At 44.1% G+C, this 25,806-nt stretch overlaps 1 protein-coding gene across 1 annotated transcript; it reads right to left on the bottom strand.

Annotated features, from left to right (window-relative positions):
- Positions 1-139: 139 nt before the first annotated feature.
- Positions 140-25,806, bottom strand: LOC140596147 (phosphatidylinositol-binding clathrin assembly protein-like). Its single transcript, XM_072743541.1, has 11 exons — positions 25,485-25,806; positions 23,150-23,292; positions 20,979-21,054; positions 20,418-20,520; positions 20,162-20,255; positions 19,927-20,038; positions 19,090-19,196; positions 18,256-18,297; positions 13,244-13,323; positions 624-669; positions 140-268 (listed from the first exon to the last, which is right to left on the bottom strand). The coding sequence occupies exons 1-11, from the start codon at positions 25,804-25,806 to the stop codon at positions 140-142; spliced, it is 1,254 nt and encodes a 417-aa protein (XP_072599642.1).

Below are 25,806 nucleotides of genomic sequence, written 5' to 3'. Positions count from 1 at the left end.
GGACTCGATCCCAGGACCTCGGGATCACGCCCTGAGCCGAAGGCAGATGCTCAACCGCTGAGCCACCCAGGCATCCCTGTATATCTGATCTTGAGGAACATATGGAAGAATGATCACAGGGGAGGGACCAGGCTGAGCATCAGGGGGCACAGATGCTAGACAGGCCGGCGTAGCAGCACAGAGGCCACAGAAACCGAGCTGACACTGGCTGGAACCACAGGTCAGGGAAGGACAGAATGTGCAGCTGGAACCTAAGCAGGTCAAGCACCTACAAAAACACAAACACCAACACTCTCCATAAAATGTCATAAGGCCCAGAGTCAAAGTCAGAGGCAGAGTGTCCAGGACATAATCCAAAACTACTTGGCACACGAAGAAAACCGTGAAAACCTCAACTTACATGACTAAATACAATCAATGGACACCAATGATGAGATCGCACAGATGGTGAAATTATCTGACAAAGACTTCCAAGTGGCTATTATAAAATGCTTGAATGAGTAATCATGAACACTCCCGAAATAAAAGTTAAAATAGAACGCATCAGCAAAGAAACAGAAGATACAGGAAAAGACAAATGGAAACTTCAGAACTGAAAAATGCAGTAACTGAAATATAAATACCCAATCGAAGGACTCAGGAGCAGACAGACGAATAGAACCATTTATTCTGGAAAACAGATAAAAAAAAGGATTCAAAGGAAGTAAAAAGAGCCTCAGGGAGCAGTGACACAACAATCTATAGGGTTGAAAAAAGTATTTGAAGCAATAATGGCAGAAAACTTTGCAAGTTTGGCAAAACATAGAAAAATGCAAACTTAAGCTATACAAACCTGAACGGAATAACTCCCCCCCGAAATCCATGCCTCATATTCAAACCTCTGAAAATGAAAGACAAAGAAAAATATCTTAAAAGCTGCCACAGAAAAATCATGCAATACCTATAGGGGAACAGATGATTCAGAAACCATGAGGCCAGAATGAAGTGGCCCATCTTTCAAAGGCTGAAGGAAAAGAACTGTCCCTCCAGAATTCTGTATCCAGTAAAAATTGCTTTAGGACTAATGGTGAATTGAAATCATTCTCAAATGAAGGAAAAAATAAGACAATTCATAGCCAGAATTGCTAATGGGTAGAAGGGAAATGACACTGGAAATGACACCTTGAGTCCTGCAAAAAAAAAAAAAGTGTAAGATTGTCTGATCGGTCTTTGCAATGTAACATACGTATAGACAGTTATCACACAAAAGGAGGAAGGCAAGCGAATCTATATGGTACTAACGCTTTTACACTCCAGTTGAAATGGTAAAATTTTTATTCTAAATGGACTGTGAAAAGTATGTATTTCGTACTTGCTAGAACAAACCGTACAGGGAGATATTATCCAAATCACAACATATAAATTAAAATGAAACGCTATTCTAAAATATACTCAAAGAAATCAAAAGAAGGCAAGACAGAAGAAACAGAGGAACAACAATGACAACGAATAGAGGGAAGAAACAGAAAATAATAAGATGGTAGACCTAAACATAAACACAGGAGTACCTAACTGACATTGATGGAACATTCCAGCCACCAACAGCAGCATACATGTGTTTTCAGGTGTTCTTGGAATATTCACCAAGATAGACCATACCCTGGATCATAAATCAAGACTTAACGAATTTAAAAGAATTTAAAACATACAACATACTTTCTCCGACCATAAAGGAGTTAAATCAGAAATCAATAATAAAATCATAACAGTAAAATCTTCCAACACTTAGAAATCAAACAACATACCTCTAAATAATCTTTGAATCAAAGAGAAACTAAAAACACATTGAACTGGACAAAAATGAAAATAAGACATCTAAAGCAGGGGCCCAGAGGGAGTTTTATACCATTGAACAATATATTAGAGAAGTATCAAGTCAGAGGCGCCTGGGTGGCTCAGTGGTTAAGTGTATATCTTCAGCTCAACTCATGATCCCAGGATCCTGGGATCAAGCCCCGTGTCAGGGGTGGAGGTGGGGGTGGTGTCTCTGCTCAGCAGGGAGTCTGCTGCTTCTCCCTCTGCCCCTGCCCCTGCCTATGCTCTCTCTCTCTCTCTCTCTCTCTCTCTCTCTCTCTCTCTCTCTCTCTCTCTGTATCTCTCTGTCTCAAATGAATAAATAAAACCTTTGGGGGCAGCCTGGGTGGCTCAGCGGTTTAGTGCCGTCTTCAGCCCAGGGCCTGATCCTGGAGCCCCGGGATCGAGTCCCACGTCGGGCTCCCTGCATGGAGCCTGCTTCTCCCTCTGGCTGTGCCTCTCCCTCTCTCTGTATCTCTCATGAATAAATAAATAAGATCTTTAAAAAATAAATAAATAAAATTTTAAATAAATAAATAAATAAAATCTTTGGGGGGAAAAAGAAATCGATATACTTAAAAACATAAAACCAATATAGAAAATTCAATAAAAGTTAAAGTTGGTTCTTTGATATGATCAATACAATCGATGACTCCATAGCAAGATCAGCAAAAACAGAAGACACAAATCACCAATATCAAGAATGAAAGAATGGAAATGACCAGACCTTGTAGCCGTTGAAAGGAAAATAAGGGAAGACTATTAACAGGTCTTAGAATGTATATTTGATCCAAACTGTCAGGTTGTTTCTGCATGTCTTCCTAGTTATTCCAAACCCAACACTTCCTTGCTATGCCCTTCCTAGTTCTTACTCATCTGTGTCCTGTCTGAAGCAGCACAGCCACATCTTTCCTCAGTATGTTTTGAGATTACCTGTTCCTCTGTCCCAAATCCTCTCAAAATTTTCATTCCTTGAACGTACCTCAGCTGCATATCAGGAAAATAAAGTCACTGTGTACTCAACAGTTAATATGCAGTTTGTTATATCATTGGACCGACAAAGTTTTAAAGCAAAAAAATAAATAAATAAATATAGCACAGGTCCACATCCTTAAGCCCTTGGAGCCAGATGTGTTTCGGGATTCAAAATGTTTTGTATTTTGGAAAAATAATTTAAAAATAACACAAAGAACATTTCAGTAAGACCCGGGGGGTTGGAACAGCACCCTGTTAATCGAGCACATTAATATCTCTGCAGCAAAACACAAATGCAAAGTTCACATACGATTATTTACACTTAGATAAATTATGACGACAGCCTCATTAGAGTTCAGATAAAGTCCTGCAGCCAAAAGAGTTTGTTGCAAGCTTAACAACAACAACAAAAAAACTTGTTTTCTGGAGCTTTTTGAATTTTAGAATCGCAGAGAATCTATTGGGGACCCATATTTCAACTTTCAATCTATTAGCAAGTCCTGTCAGTTCTCTTTCTCAGATCTTTCTTTTGACCTACTGCCACGATACTAGGTAATAATACACAATAAATGTTACCATGGAAGAAACAGAAGGAAGAGAAATATATTTCCAGATGGTTGATGTGCTGGTGTAGGTATTCAACTGCCACTTGATTCCTCCAGCAATTTCCACCTCTGAAGGCCAACGCCACTTCATGTCAGATCTAAGATGGGATTTATAAATTAGTCCATTTTGGAAGATGACAAATCTACCACTTAAACATGAAGTCAGGGGCACCTGGGTGGCCCAGTGGTTGAGCAGCTGCTCAGGACATGACCCCAGAGTCCCAGGTTCGAGTCCCACATCGGGCTCCCTGCAGGGAACCTGCTTCTCCCTCTGCCTGTGTCTCTGCCACTCTCTCTCTCTCTCTCTCTCTCTCTCTCTCTCATGAATAAATAAAATCTTAAATGAATGAATGAATGAATAATTAATTAATTAATTAATTCCTCACTAACAAAGTCTGAGAATTCATAGAAAGAATTCAATAGTAGTAGTTTCCCATAAATAAAGTGACCTGAGTGAAAACATTTTATCCTAAGCTATCTTAATAGCGTATCTGGAGAAAAAACTAGTATACCCCCAGGGTGGCACGTCAAAGGGGCTCTACGTTCTGAGCTCCACGAGGCTGTTCACTAGCCGTGTAATCTTCACTAAGTAACTTCTTTCCTTATTTGTAAAATGAGGATAAACAATGCTTTACCTATCTGCTTTACAGAATTAAAGTTATTAGGAGAATAGCACTACATAGAAAATGTTTCACATAAATATGAAAATAAATAGAAAAAAAGGAAACAGACTGATGGTTCTTGTCTCTAAAAGCTCCTATTGGTGGGATCCCTGGGTGGCGCAGCGGTTTGGCTGCCTTTGGCCCAGGGCGCGATCCTGGAGACCCGGGATCGAATCCCACATCGGGCTCCCGGTGCATGGAGCCTGCTTCTCCCTCTGCCTGTGTCTCTGCCTCTCTTTCTCTCTGTATGACTATTATAAATAAATAAAAAAAAATTATAAAAAAAAATAAATAAAATAAAATAAAAGCTCCTATTGGGATCCCTGGGTGGCGCAGCGGTTTGGCGCCTGCCTTTGGCCCGGGGCGCGATCCTGGAGACCTGGGATCGAATCCCACGTCGGGCTCCTGGTGCATGGAGCCTGCTTCTCCCTCTGCCTGTCTCTGCCTCTCTCTCTCTGTGTGACTATCATGAATAAATAAATAAAATCTTTAAAAAAAAATAAATAAAAGCTCCTATTAATTCCGTAGCTGTCATTTGACTTATATAAATTTATGTTTTACCTATGTGGTACAGAGTTTAAGAAGTCAAAAAATGCTAAAAGATCCCAAACCAAAAACATTAGTTGCCACTCCCCCTTCCCAAAGGTAGCCACTCTTTCTTTACGGTATTCCCTAAGAAAGTTATTTCTTTATGGAATACCATGATTCTAAAATTCTATGATTCCATAATTTTTATTACACCATTCTCTTAAAAAAAGATGCCTATACTATTGTATCTTAATTTATAAGTTTTAGACATTACTGATCTCCTTTAGAAGATTTATCACTCACACCATATGCTTCACATATGAAGTGTGGATTCATTGCATTCATTCAACAAATATCCATTAAATATCTACTAGGTGCCAGGCATTATTCTTGGTCCCTGAAATATGTAAAACAGATGAAAATACCTGCCTTCGTGGAGCTTATGATATACTGAAAATAATAATTATCTCAAGTGGAAAGGGTTTCTGCCTGGAGCGGTATATCCTTCTATTCCAATGCAACTTGGTGCTCTCCAAGCTGGTTGTACAAATGTCCTCCTGGGATTTCCACTGTTGCTATGTTGGGAACTCCCTCCTCCTCTCACTTCCACTGGGTTCTCTTTTTCCTTGAATCGCACATGCTTGCCTCTCTCTCTTAGTTCGCTTCCCTTTTTCTTAGAGCACACCCTAAAGGAACCTCCTGAGCAAAGCTGCACGGTAGGTGATCTTTTTTTTTTTTGGATTTTTTTTGAATTTTGAAACTGGTCTATTTAAGTCTTGCACTTGGTTGAGAGCTTGTCTGAGTACAAAATTCTAGACTGGAAATAAATTTCCCTAAGAATTTTTAATAGGGGTTATTATTTAAAGGTCCAAAGTGACAATTCCGGATCCATTGCTGGTGTTTCGTTTTCCTCGGTTCTTGACCCTTTAACCTTTTCTGTTCAATCCCTACAATATTAGGATGTTTCGAAGTTCAATTCTGGACCTACCATTACCCTCTTTAGTCTCTACCAAGATCAAGTGATCAAGCTTGGATGGCTTTAACTCCCACGCTTTTTAGCACCAGCTCTAAAATCTAGACCCCAATATCTACCTACCTCTTAGATGTCTCATACACATCCGAAACTAACTTGTCTGTCAAAAGAGAACGTTTGACTCAACTTACCTAGTCAAACTATGTCTCCTTCAATCTTTCCCATCACGATATGTAACATTACCATCAATGTAGTAGCTCAAACCAAAAACTCAAGCACCATCCCTAACTCTTCTTCCCTCACCTCTAATAGCAAGTACTAACAACTCTACCTTCAAACCACGTCTCAGACGTATCTGCTTGTCATGATACCACCTCCCCTACTACCGTCTCAGACGAGGTGTTTCATTCGGCACACTCCAACACAAAAACGCAGCAGCCTGTACAGCTACTGCAATTTCGAAATATATTCCTGCATTGTATTTGTGAGCTCAACCAGGAACCCATGATAACTCAGCAGATCTATGATTCCTTTTTTAAAACCTACGTGGTATTTGGTCCATACATGTTTCTTGGATGAATTTTGTTGTTTCTATTTTTCTTGGAAATCATCAGTTTACTCCCGGTTTTCAAATATGTTCTTGCCAAACCATTTGCTTTGAATTATCTTAGTCTCACCTACATCTGTGGTTTCGTGAGCCCTCTTAATCTTCATTTTGTTTTACTTCTACACTCTCTTTTCTGTTTAGTCAGAGGCCCTTCTTTTATTGGACTTTACAAAGAAGTTTAGCATAGCATTTGTTTTTGTTTGAAATTTTAGCTTTTGTCTTTATACATTTTGTCTAATATATTTTTTCTTATTTTATATACATTAAGATAAAAACTAAATTCTTATTAATTCTTCATTGATTTCTCTGATGAAATTTTCCTCTGAGTTAGTTTCTGATGGTTTGATAACATTCCTTTGGATTTTCTCTTTGACTAAACAATTATATTTTTAAACTTATAAACAGTTGATTTTCATGGCCAACTTTTTATTGACAAGTCCTAATTTCATTAGGTAGCCTGTAAAATGCTTTAGTTTTTGTCAAGTTTTTCTTTGTGATTGCCCTGAAGAAAATAAACACTCCAGTTTATTATTTATTATGAATTATTCAAACTCCTCTATATCCTTATTATGTTTTGCTTACTACATCTGTCCAATAATGAAAGAAGTGGTTTGAAATCACCCATTATAATTGTATTTTTCTCAGGTTCTCCATGTATTTCTAATAATTTTTATCTTATGTATTTAAATTTGTGTATACACAAAATAGTGCCTTCATAAGTAGTGTCCTTTATCATTGTATGATAGCCTTCCTTATTCTGTTTAGGGATTTTAAACTTACATTCCACACTGTTTGTTGTTAATATTATCACTTCCTTCCTGCCTTTGGTTTCCATTTGCCTGCTTTTTGGAGGGTTTTGTTTTTTTTTTTTTGGCAGAAAATGTAGGGATTCACACAGTGAAGTAACATTGATTACCTTAAGATGCTGAGGAGCTCCAACTGGTGGCTTTATTGTCTTTGTTTAATAATACAAAAATGAGTATTATTCATTAAACATAGTCTATATAATAAATAAGGAAAGAACCAAAAGTACAAACACTATGAGAAATTCCAATATTTAAGACATGCTTAGAAAAAGAAGATCCTTCAGATGAATCATGAAGGGATTGCCAGCGGGGTAGGAGAACCATGCAATACATACATAATACCTTATACTTTAACCAAGAACTTCACCTACAAAACCTGGGGTAGTATACAACAAGGAAATACTCTACTTCAATTACTGAAGGAAAAAATTCACATATTATAGAGTTTTGTTAACAAATGATTCCGATATTGAATTTTAAAATGATTATTTTCTATTTGTTATTCTCGTGAGCCTCTACCTCTAATATGTATGCATTATTGGCTGTCCTTTTTAAATTATAAAAACTTACTTTTTGACTGAGGGTTCTCCATGGTTAAAATCTGTTTCATAAAACAAACAAATTTTACATTATTTTTGTATACTTTTTCTAAAATGCTTTTAAATATATATATACACACACACATACTTGTATAAAATATTAATATAAAAATAGATGCTTGGGACGCCTGGTGGCTCAGTGGTTGAGCGTCTGCCTTGGGCTCAGGGCGTGACCCCAGGGTCCTGGGATCCAGTCCCACATCGGGCTCCCCGCAGGGAGCCTGCTTCTTCCTCTGCCTGTGTCTCTACCTCTGTGTCTCTCATGAATAAATAAATAAAATCTTTAAAATAAATAAATAAATAGAAATAGAAATAGATGCTTACCTTCTATAAGGCTAACAAGTGATCTGTCCAGATTGTTTGCCACGGTTTTTTCATGTTGCTTTCTGGCTCCAGTAGGTTTGTAGGCTTGTGAAGGTAACATTGGTTATAATATATCGTATAGGGAAAATAATCTGAAAATAAAAGGTGGATTAGATGAAAAACTAAACCAAATTTATTTTTTTTTAAAGTTGCATTTATTGAGCACCTTTTATTTATTTTTTTTTAATTTTTATTTATTTATGATAGTCACAGAGAGAGAGAGAGAGGCAGAGACACAGGCAGAGGGAGAAGCAGGCTCCATGCACCGGGAGCCTGACGTGGGATTCGATCCCGGGTCTCCAGGATCGCGCCCTGGGCCAAAGGCAGGCGCCAAACCGCTGCGCCACCCAGGGATCCCTAAACCAAATTTATATCACTACCGTAATGATATATATGTACCTCCCATTACAAACTAGCAGCACATCAAGTTCTTAGGTTCATGGGTATTAATAAAGTCATGCAAAATTATCCATTAAATACATTTTAATTGAGCACTTGTTAGACACCATACTAGGTGCTAAAGATACGGCAGTGAAGGAAAAAAAGATAAAAATACCTGCCTTCATGTAGTTTACATTCCATTGGAGACAGATGTTAGATTATGATAAGGGCTGAGGGAAAAATATCAGAGAAAGAGGTATGATATGTTGAGGGGGGGGTATGTACATTTTAGATAGGACAGGCTCACTGAGAAGAGGACTTTTAAGTAAAGGCCTAAAGTATATGAAAGTGAACCATGTGGACCCAGCAGAAGAAACATGAGCAAAGGCCCTCAGGAAGGAATATATCTGAAGACTAGTAAGGAGGCCAATGTGTCTAGAGTTAGAATAATCAAAGAAGTAAGAAAGGCAATTGAGGGTCTTGTAAAGAATTGTAAGGACTTTGCATTTTACTCTGAGGCCCCCCATCTTAGGCCAACTTCCCTAAGATGGGGAAGCCACTGGGGGGATTTGAACAGAGGAGAGACACGATCTATCTGACTCATATTTTTATCGGATCCCTCTGTTATGTAAAGAAGGAACCGCAGAGGGCAAGGGAAGAAGCCAAGAGATGATGCTAACTTGGAGTAGGGTAGTAGCACTGGAGATAGTGAGAAATGCGCAATGTTTAAATATATTTTGAAGGTAAAACCAACAGGTTTGGGTGGGGTATCAGAAGCTCAACTTCAGACATCCTGAGATGTAGAACCCTATTAGATAATTCAAATGAAACCACTGAATAGGCACCTGGATACACAATTCTGGAGTCCAAGATTAATGTCTGTAGCTAGCAATACTAATTTGGGAGTCCTTATCACATAAATACTATTTAAAGCCTTGAGTCTGGAATGAGGCCATCTAGGAAATGAATAACTATACATAAAGAAAAGTAATGAAAAATCAGTTAAAAAAAAAGTCTAAAAAAGCGCCAAGAGTTACATAAGAAGGAAACCAATAGGCAAACTGAAGAAAGTATAGGAAGGAAGTGGGAGGGATGAACTGAGGGGGCCCAATAAGATGAAGACTGAGTAATTGCCATCAGATCTTGCAACATGGGGGTGACTGGTGACTTTGACAAGAGTCATTTAGTAGTGTGGATGGTAAAAATAGTGCTTACAGCGTAGCTTACGAGGAAACAAGGGAAGTGTTAACACACCTTTCTTACCAACTCTATGAATAAGCAGGCAAAATAATTAATGAAGATAGAGATGATTTGAACAACACAATTAACATCAACCTAAAGGACATACATAGAACACTGCATCCAACAATAAGAGGACATAGTTTTCTAGTGCACATAAAATTTCTACCAAAAAAAAAAAAATGACTATATGCTGGGCCATGAGCAAGTGTCAACAAATTCCAAAGGACTGAAAGTATAGAGAAGGTTCTTTGACATAGTGCAAGTAAGCCAGAATTCAGTAGCAAAAAAGATCATTAGAAGATCCCCAAGTATCCAACAGACACGTGAAAAGATGCTCAGCGTCACTGATCATCAGGGAAATACAAATCAAAACTATAATGAGATACCACCTCACACCTGTCAGAATGGCTAAAATCAACAACACACACACACACAAAAACAACAGATGTTGGCGAGGATGTGGATCAAAAGGAGCCCTCTTGCACTGCTGATGGGAACACAAGCTGGTGCTGCCACTCTGGAAAACAGTGTGGAGGGTCCTCAAGAAGTTACAAATAGAACTAGCCTATGATCCAGTAATCGCACCACTGGATATTCACCCCAAAAGTACAAAAACACTAATGCAAATGGATATGTGCACCCCTACATTTATAGCAGCATCATTGACAGTAGCCAAATTATGGAAACGGTCCCATTGTCCACTGATAGACGAACGGTGAGGAAGGTATGGTCCACATACACAAAGGAATTTTACTCAGCATCAAAAAGAACAAAATGTTGCCCTTTGCAATGACGTGGATGGAGCTAGAGAGTATTATGGTGAACAAAATAAGTCAGAGAAAGACAGATACCATATGATTTCTCTCATAATGTGGAATTTAAGAAACAAACCATCATAGGGGGGAAAAGAGAGGCAAACCAAGAAACAGGCTCTTAACCTTAGAGAACACCCTGACAGTTACCAGAGGGGAGGTGGGCGAGGGGTGGGGGAAACAGGTGATGGGGATGCAGGAGGGCACTTGTCCTGAAGAGCACTGAGTAATGTACAGAATCATTGGATCAATATTTTGCACGCTTGGAACTAATATAGCACTGCATGGTAACTATGCTGCAATTAGAACATGGCACAAAAAGATCCCCATCCCCACATGTTAAAGTGTTTAAATGCACTTCTAAGTAACACATGGATCAAGCCCTGTTCTAAGCACTCTACAAGTATCGATTCATGTATCTCGACAGCAACCTCATGAGGACGGGAAGCTGAGGCACAGAGAGGCTCAGTGGTCTGCCCAAAGTCACACCGTCCATGAACGGTAGAGTGAAATTTGAACCCAAGCACTCTGGATTCAGGGCAGGTATTTTTAAATCAGTGATTTAAGAAAGAAAAAAAGGTTTCAGCTGATCATAGGATCGTCAACAGAATTGGTTCAAGTGATGGGGGTGAGGCAACCCGTAGGCCTTTATGACAAGTAGCTTGGATTTCACAATCACATCAGACTGAATCCACAGCTTGTCAAATACTATGATTACTCATCCTGTAATATCTCCCGCAAGCACTCGTGATTCCCAAACCACAGGGACCCAGAAGAGTAGTCATTGTTTTGGAAACAAAGCTAATGTGCCACTTTTGCCATAATATCGTTTTACCCTAAGGACTTTTATTCCTCAAAGTTTTGGTCAAACTCACCCGTCGAAAGTGCAGATGGTGGGTCCATTGAGAAAATGTGTACAAAAGAAAAGTAAAGACATTTAAAATACACACAGTTTAAGTTTTCAAGTTAAATTAAGAACTTTAATTCGAACACATATAAACCGTAAGATAATATAACTATTACATGGATTTGTGTCTAGAGGATCAAGTGACGTCACTGAAATGCAATCACCCATTAAAAAACAGAATATGACTGATTATGAGCTGTCACATGCCAGTAAATGCATAACAGCCAGCTCTCCGAGGAAAACACATGGCCCGTTTCAAAGTGCTTGTCCATTTCTGGGTGTAAGTACTTCGATCGAGGCCAACTCCAAGCTGCCAATGTGACATCACCAGGTGCAAATGCAGCACGCTGCTGAAGTACGAGGCAAACTAGTCTTAAGAGGTTACAAAGGATCACACTGTATGTGTGTATGTGTTTCTTCGTTAAATTTATCTTTTAATTAGTGATTATTTGCAAGGACGAAATTCAAAAGTCAGAAAATGGTGTACAGTGAGGACTCTCCCACCCATCCCTTTCCATGAGCCACCAAGTTCTTCTTGGAGGCGGTGCATTTTATTCATCCTTCTGTATATCTTTTTGTATATTCTTCGAGAAATGATTCGAACATACACATTCTTTTTTCGGTTTTTAAAAACAAAGATGGGAGCACACTATACTTGGTTTCACTCCTTGCTTCTTTTCCATTTAACGATCTATCTTGGAGATCATGCCGTGTCAGTACATAAAGGCAAGCCCCTTATTGATAGTCGTTTTGCTATCACAACATTGTAACGGATATCTCTGCTCATATATCATTTCACGACCCTGAGTATGATCATCGCATAAACTCCCGCAAATGAGATCACTAGGTTGGAGACTGCTTCAGGAAGAGGCAGCCGACACAGTAGGTGTGAAGCAGTGGAAGAACTAAAGACCCTAATCCTGCCCTCGGTCATTACTGACATCATCATATAATCGAGTTATGTTACCTGTAAACCAAGATCCGCTTGCTGAAGTTTTCACAACTGGATTATTCGGGATGGAGGGAATCAATGCATGCTGGAGACTTAAAAGATTACAAGAGAAATTAGATACACTGGAGGACAATGGAATCACATATATCCTACCCAGCTGAGCCTACATTTCCTTAATTCAACCATTTATCATCCATCTATTAATATTAAACCATCTGTCCAAGTATATACTAAGTAAACATCTATCCATGATAAATAGAACAGTCAACAGACTTGTTGTCTAATAGAACATGATAATATAAGGCGGTTATAACCAACGTAACCCAAGGAATGGAATAAATGGATAATACACGGGCCTTATAGAAATTCTGAATAATACTGAAAAGTAAAAAAAAAAAAAAAAGAAAGAAAGAAAATGGAAATAAACCACCATTTTTCCATTAAGAAATAGCTAACATGAACATTTTGAAGTGATATACCCCAAAATTTGTATTATTTAATTTGTATCTCTATATACTCTTATGTAGATGAGGGTGTGCATGTGCGTACGTGCCTATATATGTGTATACACACGTCCCGAATGTCCCTCAGGACATTTTGTATCTTTTGCATACCTGACATTTTGCATACCGTTTTGTAGATAAATATTAAATAATCGTCTACAAGAGTCATTCTCACTGGGGGAGCCTCTAAGAAAAGAAATCAAATTCTTCAGAAGAGGGTTTACCCGAGTCCCAACGTTTGAGAATCAGTCAACATTATAAAAGGTGTTCCCTGGGGAAGCGTATGGCCCCTGTGGAGAGTAGGGGATCCCAGTGAAGAGTAAAAACCTGCACCCCATAGTATCATTGAAGACTGCTGCATAGTGTGTTCCAGTGTGTTCACAGCCCATGATTTACTTAGTCACTTTCCCACTGTTAAAAGGAGGGAAAGTATTCAGAGAGAAGCAAAGTGGGGGAAATTACTTAGAAGCAGAATGGAGACAACCACCAGCTTACCTGTAAGGAGGCAAACTGTCCTCTTTCTCTTCCAAAGAAGCTAAATGCTGTTTTAGTGCTTCAAGTAAACTGTAGGGTGCCTGAAGATAAAGTCGTTGTGAAAGACATGTTTTCTGAGAGTTCTTAGCAAATCCGTACTGTCCGACATCAGATAAAGGTTCTGAACAAAAATCAGCTACGTGGCGAAGTCATTAAAGGTGAACACGGTTGACCTGCACACGATGAGGCGGGAGGGGGGCGGACCCTCGTGCAGTTGCAAATCGACACGTAACCTGTGACTCCCCCAGAACTTAGCCCCCGACAGCCTGCTAACGGCTGGAAGCTTTACCAGTGGCGTAAACGGCCTATTGACGCAGCTCTCGTGTGTGATACGCCTTCTGTGCTGTGCTTACACCGACACCCAACTTTGTCTTCACGTTTTCAGTATTCATCGGCTACACAGTTCATGTCTGAGTTTTTTCAAATTGGCGCCAAGCTCCAAAAAATTTCCCAAAGTATTTATTGAAAACACTCCACACGGGAGTGGACCTGCACAGCTCAAATCCAGGCCGTTCAAGGGTCAGCTGCAGTTGCTACAAGTCAAGTCACTACGAAAAGCATCTTGATACCAAGTCAGATTTTTGAACTATGCTTTCCTGTTCTTTTTTATTATTATTATTAATGACCAAAGGCGTGCTGAAACACCTATCTCTTTTGGACTTGACATCACTCATTATTTTTTTAAAGATTTTATCCATTTACTCATGAGACACACACAGAGACAGAGAGAGAGAAAGAGAGAGAGAGAGAGAGGCAGAGACACAGGCAGAGGGAGAAGCAGGCTCCATGCAGGGAGCCCGATGCAGGACTCGATCCTGGGTCTCCAGGATCACGCCCTGGGCCGAAGGCAGCGCTAAACCGCTGAGCCACTCGGGCTGCCCTATTATTTTTGACTCCTTCATGCCTCACCAGATTTTCTTTCTTTCTCTATGTTTCCATGAGCGGAAACCACCTGGTCCCAGGCTTCATGAGCTGGGAAGCTCCAGTCTGCAGGTCTAGGGGAGGAGAAGTAGCAAATAATCGCACGGATGAATGTAAAATCAAAGTTGGGAAGAGTATGGTGCAAGCGGGGTACATGGTACTCAGACAGGGGTTAAGCCAGGCAATGGCATCACGTCAGGGAGGTTGGAGAAGCAAGCGGTGCTGAAGAGAGCCACAGGTGGCTGGTGTCGGCCCGCCCTCCGGAGAAGCAGCCTAGGAGGGGGAGGAGGAGGGGGAGGTGGAGGGGGAGGAAGAGGAGGAGGGGGAGGAGAGTGAGGAGCGGGGAGGAGGGGGAGAGGGGAAGCAGGAGGGGGAGGAGGAGGGGGAGGAGGAGGGGGAGGAGGAGGGGGAGGAGGAGGAGGAGGGGAGGAGGGGAGGTGGAGGGGGAGAGGAGGGGAGAAGGAGGAGGAGGGGAGGAGGGGGAGGAGGAGGGGGAAGGGGAGGAGGGGAGAAGGAGGAGGAGGGGAGGAGGGGTAGTGGGAGGGGGAGGAGGAGGAGGGGAGGAGAAGTGGGAGCAGCGGGGAGGAGGGGGAGGAGGGGAAGCAGGAGGAGGAGGAGAGGGGGAGGAGGAGGGGGAGGAGGAGGGGGAGGAGGAGGTGGGGGACAGCTGCAGGTGGGGGCCCGGCAAGTGCGCAGGAGCACGGCGGGGGGCGCTGCAGGGGAGAGCCTAGAGAGCCTAGCAGAGTGGGCCCCCCCCCACCGCAGCCGCAACGCGGCCCGCAGCGGGCAATGCTGGGCGGCCAGGGATGACCTGCAGGAGCGAGGGGGCCTGATGACGTGTGGATCAGCGATCGGGGGCGTCGGGGCCACACACTGCGGGCGAGCGCGCGGCGGAGGGGACGGAGGCTGGGGGACACGCGCAACACGACGGGTGCCCTTCACGGTGGGGATGGCACAGCAGCTACGGAGGTGCCGGGACACCCGGGCGTGCGAGCAGCCGGAGGAGGCGGTCGGGCACCCCGCGGAGGGGCCACAGGATGAGCTGCCACGCACAAACCCAGACGTGCGCCCGCTCGGATTCCCCCTCGGGGTCGAGCGTGGGGAGCAGGTCGTGGCCGGGCCAGCGACGCCTCTCGCCCCCTGCGCGCCCCGGGTCCACTCGTGGGCGTCTGTCCCCGCCGAAGGCCGCGGGCACCCCGGCAGCGGAAAGGGGGCGTGCGCGGCCCAGGGCGACCTCCCACGCTAGGGCACGCAGGCCGGGCCACAAGGGGCCCCGGACCCCGAGGCGATCAGGCACCGCCGAGGGTCTGCCACAGGGACAGACAACAGGTATGTGACAAAAACACTACCACGGGGTAACTGAAATAACCAAAGGACACGTATCGGCACATTTGAGCCCCGCCGGCGGCCGAGCCCTGCGCGTCCGAGCTCTTGGCCGCCAACGCGGTGGCCGCTCTCCGGGACCGAGATGCCGCTGCCCCAGCACAGCCGCCGCAACGAGCAGGACACGGGCAGGCGCCCCCCAGTCGCCAGGGGCCCCCAGGGGCCCGCAGCCCCGCTGCTGCCAGGAACCGGCCGGGGATGCGTGGGGGTGGGGGCACCTGCTAGGGAGACGCGGGGCTCCGGGCGAGCCTGCACACCCCGCACCCACTGCCGTCGGGGAAAGGCCCAGGGGAGCCCGAGGCCGGCCCACGGCTGTTCCCTCCGTTCCAGGGTGGCCAGGACACCCGAGGAAGCAGCGCCCGGAGCAGCTGTGCCCACCGCGGCCCACGGCCAGGGCCCCGCGCACACAGAAGGCCTCCGACTGGCCCAGGGCGACTGAGGATGTGCAAGGGACTTGACCAACAAAGAGCGGCGCCTGCCTTCCACAGCCTCCCCGTAACCATCTACTTTCTTCTTCATTCAGGGATCCTGGGCACCAGAATGGAGGTAAGCCAGGGTGGCCCAACGGGAAGTGCGGACTTCCCCGGGCTCCTCCTGATATTCCCCCGAAGCTCTGACACGAGCGGAGCAGTGGAGGAGGCCGAGGCCAAGATGCCAAGTCCAAGTCACCCCCAGCAAAGGAACCCCTCCCATGGCTACCACCGCCAGAAGGAACCAAGGTCAAGGTGAAGAAGAGTCAGGGGGCAGGACGACACTGGGGGACACATGCATCATGCTCCTGTCGGCTTTCTCGGGAACTCAGGAGCGGGGGCTGCGTCTCATGCATTATGGCTCCTTCCTTCTGACACGGCCCAAGCACGTGTGTGAATCGACGTGTGTCCATCAACATCCACTGGTTTATAACACCTTCGGGCAATGAAACCGCATCTTGTCCCCTACTCACCCACACATTCTCATGGTTTCTGTGTCCCGGTTAGGACTTGTCATTCGGGAAGCTGTGCATTACTTCCTCCAACAGGGGGGCTCACTGTGCACAAGTCCCCTTGTGCTCATGTGTACATGAAGGGACGCTTGTGCCATGTATACGTTACGAGACACATTTCTTTAAAGATCTATGACAATACGTCACACAGAAACCCCCTCCTTCTCTGCCACCAAGCCTGACATTTATCTCCATCTGCAACCATCCCATCCTTGCCTCCGCCATCCTCTTACTGTTACATCCATAGTGTTCTGGATCCAACGTAGTCTCATTCCTGAGGGGACCTCAATCTACTACCCCTTTGCCCCCCTGCATCTTCACCCTCTCTCTCTTCACCTGACTACGACCTGTGCCAGGCACTGTGAGTCCTTCGCCTTCCTCCAGTCCCAACCAAGGCAGGCCTGACACTCCAAGGTCAGGGTTGGGCTTCTAAGCCCTAACTTACGGGACGGGGAGATCTGGGCAGATAGCCACAAAAGTCCTGAGTCTCTGGCCCATATGGTGACTTACCTGTAGGCAGAGGCCTAGGGGCAGGAGTGGCGTGGGAGCAGACCCTGCTGGGACATGTTCACTTGTAGGGTGGAGATCTCTGTATCTTAAAGCACCTCCACTGACCCTCCAGGCAAAATAGTAAATGAAAAACATAATCACCTCCCAGGAGGGGGCGGGTAGAAGTTGGTACCAATCTTAAAGATAAAAGGGATATGAAAGTGATGATGGTCCCCATCATATCTCCATGTAAGTCACCCTTATGGCCCCCAAACCAGTCAGGCCCTGGCGAATGACAACCTACAGCATAAGCAATCTGGTAGTAGTGATCCAATTGTTGCCGCAGTGCCCAGTGCAATGGTTCCTTTGGTAGAGGCGGGTTAGTGTAGTCTCAGATACGTGGTATGCGTGAGTGTTCTGCTTTCCATTGCTTCCAAAGGTGGAAATCACAAAGGGCTTGTAGGCATGAGAAGGAAAACAGTACACCTTTACAGTTGTGACCAAGGGTGCGTTACCTCTCCCAACATCTGTCCTAACATGGTCAGAAGAAGTCCAAATCATCTGGTTATCCCTCCAAAATCACACTGACCCACTTACAACCATGATGTCATGCTGGCTGGATCAGAGGAGCAGAAAGTGGCCAGTACCATGGAAGACCCTGGAAAACTACATGCATTCCAGAGGGTAGGAGATAAACCCTACCAAGATTCAGGGGCCTTCGACTTTGATGACATTTTTAGGGTTCCAATGCCCAGGGGTTCATTGGGAAATAGAAGATAATGTAGTGCATCTCGAGCTGCCAGCATCAAGAAGACAATAGGATCAGACCCATTTTGCAGTTGCCTAAATGAGCCATGGAGAGTGGAAATGAGTTGCAGGAGATCCCAAATATCCTTGTTTCCACTGATCAGTTCTGTCCATTTAAAGAGCAGGGCCTAGTTATACCACGACTCACCATCTAGCACTCCGCGGGCACAGCCTCTTTTATAAGACCAACAGCTCAAAGACGCGTTCAGGAAACCCATGGTTATGTCTGTCCACCTATGTGGATGTGTAGATGTGAGTCGTGAGGACATGAAAATACATACGTAAGATTACGGCAGAGGACGGAGTGTCAGATGATTTACATAACCAAGACGTATACATAAGGCCAAAAAAACAAAAAAGTCATTGAAACACATAGGAGAGATACACTGACCTGCGTAAGATATGGAATGTCATTCTGGTCAATTCCAACTTGCTGAATTCACAGGCGAGGGGGAGGGAACATCCCAACAAGGAGTGGCAATAAAGAAAAGTAACTGTGAGACCAATGCGCACCCAAAAGAGAAAACACCCCTAGAGCAGGAACCCCTTGCTGGGCTACTGCCTAGTTGATCAAGAAAAACATGTCAAGCTGAAGTGTGCCTGGAACACTTCCGCACAGGCTCACGGTCATCCTAAGGATGGAACCTATAAAAGACTCGCGAGATATTGAAGCTTTGCTGTTCTGGCAAGAGCTAGGCTGCACTGTGGATATTGCAGCAACGCGTTCTAATGCGTCGAGCACTCAGGAGTCAGCTGTTACTCATATTGTTGCTCGCTTGTGAGTCATAGGTTGGGTTTGGTTGTTGTTTGCTTTTATCTGCTTTGGTTTTCAGAAGTTCAACTACTGCTAGCCTAGGCACATTGACCCCGCTTGGGTTCTCTGAGCGTCGGAGCAAATATGCGGGTCACCTCGTGTGTTTCTTTCTTCAAATGATCACAGACCTGTGCTACCTACTGTCCACTGCGCGCAGAGGCATATATCATATGAACGTGGCCCAGTTTTAGAGGTGTTTCTGGCGGGAGGATAAGCTCGGCAACAGTTGTCTTTATGGCTACAAATCCTTGGACTACCTAATTTGAGTGTATAGTTTTACTGTTTAAAAAATAGCTAAAAATACTGACTGTGTATGTGCAGTGGGGCAGGGGCGGGGTGGGGCAGTTATACCAACTACTCAACTGATACAGAAAGAGCAGGAAAGCCTTGAGTAGAAATCGGTTTCCATACCTCTGCAACTTTCAGGAAATGTGCCATTTTGGTTGTTCTTTCAAGGAATTTGATGTAAATATCCAGGCTCTCCTTGCACTGGTTTTTCGTCATACCGAAAAATTTGTCTGGAAATGAAAAAACAAATTTACCATAAAGGAGCCACTATCTCAGCAATTTTCCCGTTTCACTCCATTCCAGTTCCATTATAGGCTGAATCTGTGTATGATTTCATTTTATTTTTTAAGATTTTACTTATTCATTCATGAGAGAGAGGCAGAGATACAGGCAGAGGGAGAAGCAGGCTCCCTGCGGGGAGCCCGACGTAGGACTCCGTCCCAGGACCCCGGGGTCACACCCTGAGCCCAAGGCAGATGCTCAACCGCTGAGCCACCCAGGCGCTCTGAATCCGTGTATGATTTTAACTTGTTCAAAAACAATTAGAGCCTTGGTGCGGTTATCCTCTGGCCTTAGCAACAACACTGTTCAATCCATATAATCAACGGGTTTTCATGAGGTCGGTATCACGCTGCTGCTGGGAAGAGGGCGAGAACTTACCAGCACACAGGGATAGTGCGGTTTAGTTTCATTCCTACAACTTCCAGCCTGTAATCTAACTTACTAACATCAAGACCTGAAGCTTCGTGAGGGGAGGGGCTGTGTTTCCTACTTTTATAACTCGACAAGTGCACTAGGTCCTCACTCACAGCCTCATCGATGAAAAAGAAAAACATACATGACCTTAAAAGGACCTTCTATTTTGAATCTAAAACAACCGTGGTCTACGTGAGTCTCAACGTAGAGATAAGAGGCTTTCAGCAGTTTACTGTTTTCAGCAGTGTTTATTCTTCAGCCTACCTAGCAGATTAAGGATCCCCTCGTTATAGGCTGCAAAGAGGCGAAGAGAATCCTTAAAGAGGAGAGTGAAAGCGGCGTGCATCACACCATTCGTTACTTCATCAGGATTTGCCTGGAAATTAATTAAATGAAAGAGCCATCAGTTCCCCCCGGGGTTTCACACGATTCCTTCTCCCACCTGCTGCTCAACAACGTCATTTACAGGCTGCGTAGACAGGATTCACAAAGCTCTTACGTTAAAGTTGAGAAGAGCGTCAAACTGAATCTGAATCACCAGAAGAGTGTTTAGCAGCTGTTTGGTATCCAGAGTTCTCATCATACCATCCATCCTACAAAAGAGAAAAGAGACTCAGGATGCCTGGAATCAGGCGTTCAAGAAGCCCGGTGACATCAGCATCTTAAAATACGGCTGTGCGTTGGGTCAACTCCACGTCGGGGCTCTCCCGGGGTCAGTGATCGTCGTCGCTCACAAACTAACGGTGCCAACTGACCCTCTCTTGGTTTTGGTGATGTCCAACGCGATCAATCTACATGCGAGGGATTTCTCATTCAGGTAGCGGCTGTATCGTCTGATGAAGGTTGACATGGTGTAGCCTGAAGATGAGATGCTCCATCATTTCCAATCCAACCAGCGGCAACCACTCTCAGTATACGTCCATACACGCACAGACGTATCACGCCAGGGTCACCCCGACACCACAACGGGACCTTGGAAGCGCCAGAGCTAGAATGGGCCTTACTAATGAGCTGGTCCAATATTCCTCACACTCTCTGCTAGAGATTATTTCCTATTTCCTCAAAGCCTTGAAACTACCTGGTGATGCAGTGTTGACGGTGACATTCCCGAACAGAGGAAACAGGTGACCGTTATCAGGCTCTTTCACATTTCTCAAATAACGGCTGTGAATTCTGAACATCTCCCGGGAACTCCCCATCCCAGGGTCACCGTCCCTGCCTGGCCCTCCCAGGTGCTAGTTAACCAGGCATGGTTTTCAAAACACAGCTTTCCCCTCCTTGCCACATGGAGTATTTCCATCAAAGGATCATCTTACCTTCTATGACACTTTTATCCAGGAAGTTGTGTAAAGTGAACAAAGAGTTTCTAGATGCAAGATGTTGGATAAAACGCTGTCAAATGTGCCAAATCATAAAATTAGCTTCTGTCCACAAATAGAGCTGTTTAATGAGTTTGTCATTGTGAATGCATATTTAACATCATTCTATCGCATAGCTTTTTCTATCTGTTGCAGTCGATTTTCTTTACAGTTTCGATATGTTTGTTCCACGGACAAATATTAAGTAGTTTTAAATTCACAATACTAATATCATATCTAAGTGTCATTCTGCATCTTACTTCCTCTAGTAGCATTGTTTTTGAGATCGAGCCTCATTGGTATACATCCTATGTAATGTCATTTAGTACTTCGTTATATATACACGCCTCTCGTTTTAGTTATTTGTTCTGTACTGGTGGAAAGTCAGGTGATTTCTACTTTTTAATTATTATAAACACGCTACGAGAAATGGGTCTGCTGGGTCACTGGGCTTGGCATTTCCAATTTTATGAAACATGCCTCAATGCTTTCTTCTCAACACTCATAAACTCCAACAACTAATATTTACATGTCATCCACAGGGTGTGTGAATTCTCCTTTCCTCAAGGCGTCCCAATTCTTGATACTGCCGTGCATTTTACATTTTGTTTATCTGAGCATGTTCTCAGATGGTCATCAGCCATTCTGGTTTCCTTTTCTATGAATTCTCTGTTTGTCTTGTGCACTATTCCACTATACTGCCTTTTTCTTAATGAATGTATTCTGAAAATTAATCTTTTTGATGTAATATATATGTTGGAAATATCTTATTCCAACTTTATGGTGTCTTCCCTACTCAAAAGACATAGGCAAGGTGGGCGGGGGGTTGGGGAGACTGGGTGACGGACACTTAGGGGGGCACTTGACGGAATGAGCACCGGGTGTTATGCTATATGTTGGCAAATTGACCTCCAATAAAAAAAAATGCCAAAAAAAGACACAGGCATGTACTCCTACTTTTTCTTCAATTATTAAAATTTAGTTTTTTGCATTCATAGATGTTTCATTGGTGTGGAATCTATTTTTGTATATTGGGGTAAGATTAAGATCTCATTCTATTTTTTCCAGAGGATGTTATTCTACCAAAATGCTTTGTTTTATTGTATTTAAATTCTAGTTAGTTAACATACAGTGCACCACTGCTTTCAGGAGTAGAATTCAGTGGTCCGTCACCTACATACAATACCCAGTGCTCATCACGACAAGTGCCCTCCTTAATCCCCATCACCCATCAAGCCCATCCCCCTCCTTCAGCACCCTCACTTGGTTCTCTATCGTTAAGAGTCCCTTATGGCTTGCCTCCCTCTCTTTTTTTCCTTTCCCATATGTTCATCTGTTTTGTTTCTTAAATTCCACGTATGAGTGAGATCATATGGTATTTGTCTTTCTCTGATTGACTTATTTCACTTAGCATAATAGACTAGTGCCACCCATGTTGTTGCAAATGGCAAGATTTCATTCTCCAAAAGGCTTTATTTTAGATCCCATACTTTCCCTCACATTTTTGTGCCACTAAGCTCCCATATAAGCACATATTTCTACTCCCAAGCTCTCCATCATGTTCCATTTATATATATATTCAACTTTTATCAATACCATACTGTATAATTAGTTGCTTTGTAGTACGTCTCAAAATCCAGCCAATTTCTAAATCCTAATTTTTTGATGCAAAGTTTACTGAGACAAAATGTTAAAGTAGAATAAGTAATTTGATAGTAAAGAACATTTCAGTTTTGTCAAATACAAAGAGTGTATGCAGGAGAGGTGGACAGGTAATAATGCAATCCACTCTGGCCCCTGGTTTCTCCTGGTAAAGTAAAACAATACATCTTCGAGGGTTTTCTCTTTTGTCTAAAGAATCTAAAGAATTGAGAAAAACATCCACTCCATTACCCACTTTATTATCGAGTGGCTCAAACAGTATACCCCAAATAATTATTGCAAAGATATACCCATAAGAATTCAAAAGCCAGCCTTTCAGTACCTACTGCTATTCACTTCCCCCACGTGTCACAAACTAAAAAGATAATGAGCCTTGACAAACCAGGAATATTTTGCAATTGTGTACAGACAGTCCTTTGTACCAAAAGGAAGGAAATGATTACCACTGGAATGTAAAGCATGCTCACCTCATTTCCATGCACCATGAGGTGATGTACAGTGACCAGGGCCTTAAACACTACCACCCAGCTTCTGCTCCCAGTTTTCTCAGAAAGAACATCAGCCAAACGTTCAACACTCATATTTGTTCCATTTATGTACTGGATTAGGTCTGAATTAGAGACAGAACAAGCATTAAAAGACAGACTGAGAAATTCTCAAAACCAAAATCGGTAACTTTAACTTAAATACAGATGTAATTGAAAGTCAGAAATGACAAAGGGGGTAATGCAAAACGTTTTCTTCCTTACAGGTATTACCATTTGTACGGACACATGTTACACGGTAGTTAATGCCTGTCTACTCTATTGTCCCGAATACTTGATGAGGGTGAGACCTGTGTCCATTTTGGTCACCAGATGTCCCCGAGACCCGGCACAATAGCTGGCATACGAGTCATGGTAAATAGTTGTTAAATAAATGAATAGGATTGAAGAAAGGAACACAGACAATGTCATACAGGTAATTAGGTGGCAGGGCTGGTATTTGAAGCCAGATTTGACCACGATACTAACCTTTATGCCCTACTGCCTCTCTCAAGAAAAGTACCATTACATGAGAGGTCAGTCAGGAGCTTTCCTTGTCGTGTCACTCCACGTCTGACCCTTTAGTTTGCATCCCTTAACCTTTTGTTGCTTGTTCTTCTTAATAAAAAAAATCTCTTAAGTAAACTCAACCCCAACATGGGGCTCAAACTCACGACCTTAAGAGTGAAAGTCACATTCTCTACTGAGCCAGCCAGGTGCCCCTATTGCCTTTTCTTTCTGAGTCTGCTTCTATATAGCCTTACACCTGCTTCACTAAAACACCTTCGCAATTTCCCACTTAGGGTTATGACCATTCATCAGTTTACTTCACACAAACCGTCAATAGGTAACTTTCATGATTTCATTTTTCCATTGGACAACATGCAATGATGCGTTAGCGTTTATCACTTGAAAATCCTCTTTGGGGGATCCCTGGGTGGCGCAGTGGTTTGGCCCCTGCCTTTGGCCCAGGGCGCGATCCTGGAGACCCGGGATTGAATCCCACATCGGGTTCCGGTGCATGGAGCCTGCTTCTCCCTCTGCCTGTGTCTCTGCCTCTCTCTCTCTGTGACTATCATAAATAAATAAAAATTTAAAAAAAAGAAAAAAAAAAGAAAATCCTCTTTGGCTTTAAAACTGTGTATAAACTCTTATTAGCAGACTTCATCCCTAGGACTCAGTAGTCAGCGTGATTGCGGGTGTGACACCGTGATAGCAACTGAAGAGTGAGCTCAACAAACCTGCTGCTGGAGCAATAGGTTGACCTTAACGCAGATCCATTGATTCAAGTATGTCTACTACATGCCAGCGGGGAAGGCTAGGAGGGGGGAGCTTCTCTCATGCTTTTTTGCTCTAAGTCTGCTTAATTCCTCTTTTTGGGAAGTTTCTGCTGTAGGTTTTTTGTTTCTGCTTTCCCATGCTTTCAGCCTTTGGACTGAACGTTTGGGATACTGTGGAACTGGCCCAAGTGCCCTATTTGGGTCCCCACATCTTTCACATGGCTGACTACTGTTCATCTTTCAGGTCTTGAGAAGCCAATTTTTCTTAAAGAATTTATTTATTTATTCATGAGAGACACACAGACACACACACACACACAGAGGCGAGACACAAGAAGAGGGAGAAGCAGGCTCGATGCAGGGAGTCCGACAGGGGACTCGATCTCGGGACTTCACGATGACACTCTGGGCTGAAGGTGGCGCTAAACCTCTGGGCCACCCAGGGATCCCCGAGAAGCTAATTTTGGCACGAAATCAATGGACACTTTTTATGCAGAAGTCAGCCTTTTGATGAGTTTTGTCTTTTAGTATTTTGCTTAAAAAGTGTAGGGTAGCCTGAGCATCTATTCTGTGTTTAAGGATAAAAATTCTCGGCAGCCCGGGTGGCTCAGCAGTTTGGCGCCACCTTCAGCCAGGGGCGTGACCCTGGAGACCCCAGATCGAGTCCCGCGTGGGGCTCCGTGCATGGAGCCTGCTGCTGCCTCTGCCTCTCTGTCTCTGTCTGTGTCTGTGTCTCTCTCTGTCTGTGTCTCGTAAATAAAAAAATAAAAAGTTTACAAAAAAAAAAAAAAAAAAAGAATGAAAAATCTGATCCCGGGCAGCCCCGGTGGCGCAGCGGTTTAGCGCCGCCTTCGGCCCAGGGCGTGATCCTGGGACCCCGGGATCGAGTCCCACGTCGGGCTCCCTGCGTGGCGCCTGCTGCTCCCTCAGCCTCTGTCGGTCGCTGTGTGTGTCTCACGAGTAAATAAAATAAAATGATCTAAGGAAAAGTCTGGTGCCTAGAAGCATCCGCAGGGGCGCGGAGCGTTGCCGAGACAGGGTAAAGCGTGTTCGCCGGGCGTGGGCCGCGTCTGCTCGTGGGGGCTGCGGTGGCCTGTACGGGGCTGCGGGGCCGTTGGCGTCCGGCCCCCGTGAGGGCGCCGCGTGCCTGTCCGGGCCGTCGTGTGCCCTGCTGTTCGGGTCACGGAGGCCCGTGGTCGTGGCGGGCCGGAGCGAGGCCGGGGCTCCGGGGCTGTACTCACGCGCCAGGTGCCTGTGCTCGGGTTCGGCCGGCTCGTCCGTGGTCGCCCCGAGGGCGGCCTTGCACGCCGACGAGCCCAT

The sequence above is a fragment of the Vulpes vulpes genome, chromosome X (assembly GCF_048418805.1).
Source record: "Vulpes vulpes isolate BD-2025 chromosome X, VulVul3, whole genome shotgun sequence".
Taxonomy (NCBI): domain Eukaryota; kingdom Metazoa; phylum Chordata; class Mammalia; order Carnivora; family Canidae; genus Vulpes; species Vulpes vulpes.
The sequence above is the reverse complement of the archived record's forward strand: the minus strand, read 5'-3'. Positions and strand labels throughout refer to the sequence as shown.

What these genes read in the sequence shown, in the direction of transcription:
- LOC140596147 (XM_072743541.1), bottom strand. Translation starts at nt 25,806, where the DNA reads ATGGGCTCGTCGGCGTGCAAGGCCGCCCTCGGGGCGACCACGGACGAG. An exon ending in ATCACCAAAACCAAGAGAGG is followed by an intron (nt 20,256 to 20,417) that starts GTCAGTTGGCAC and finishes TCTCTTTTGTAG; the next exon opens with GATGGATGGTATGATGAGAA. An exon ending in ATTTCCTGAAAGTTGCAGAG is followed by an intron (nt 18,298 to 19,089) that starts GTATGGAAACCG and finishes CTGTGAATTCAG; the next exon opens with CAAGTTGGAATTGACCAGAA.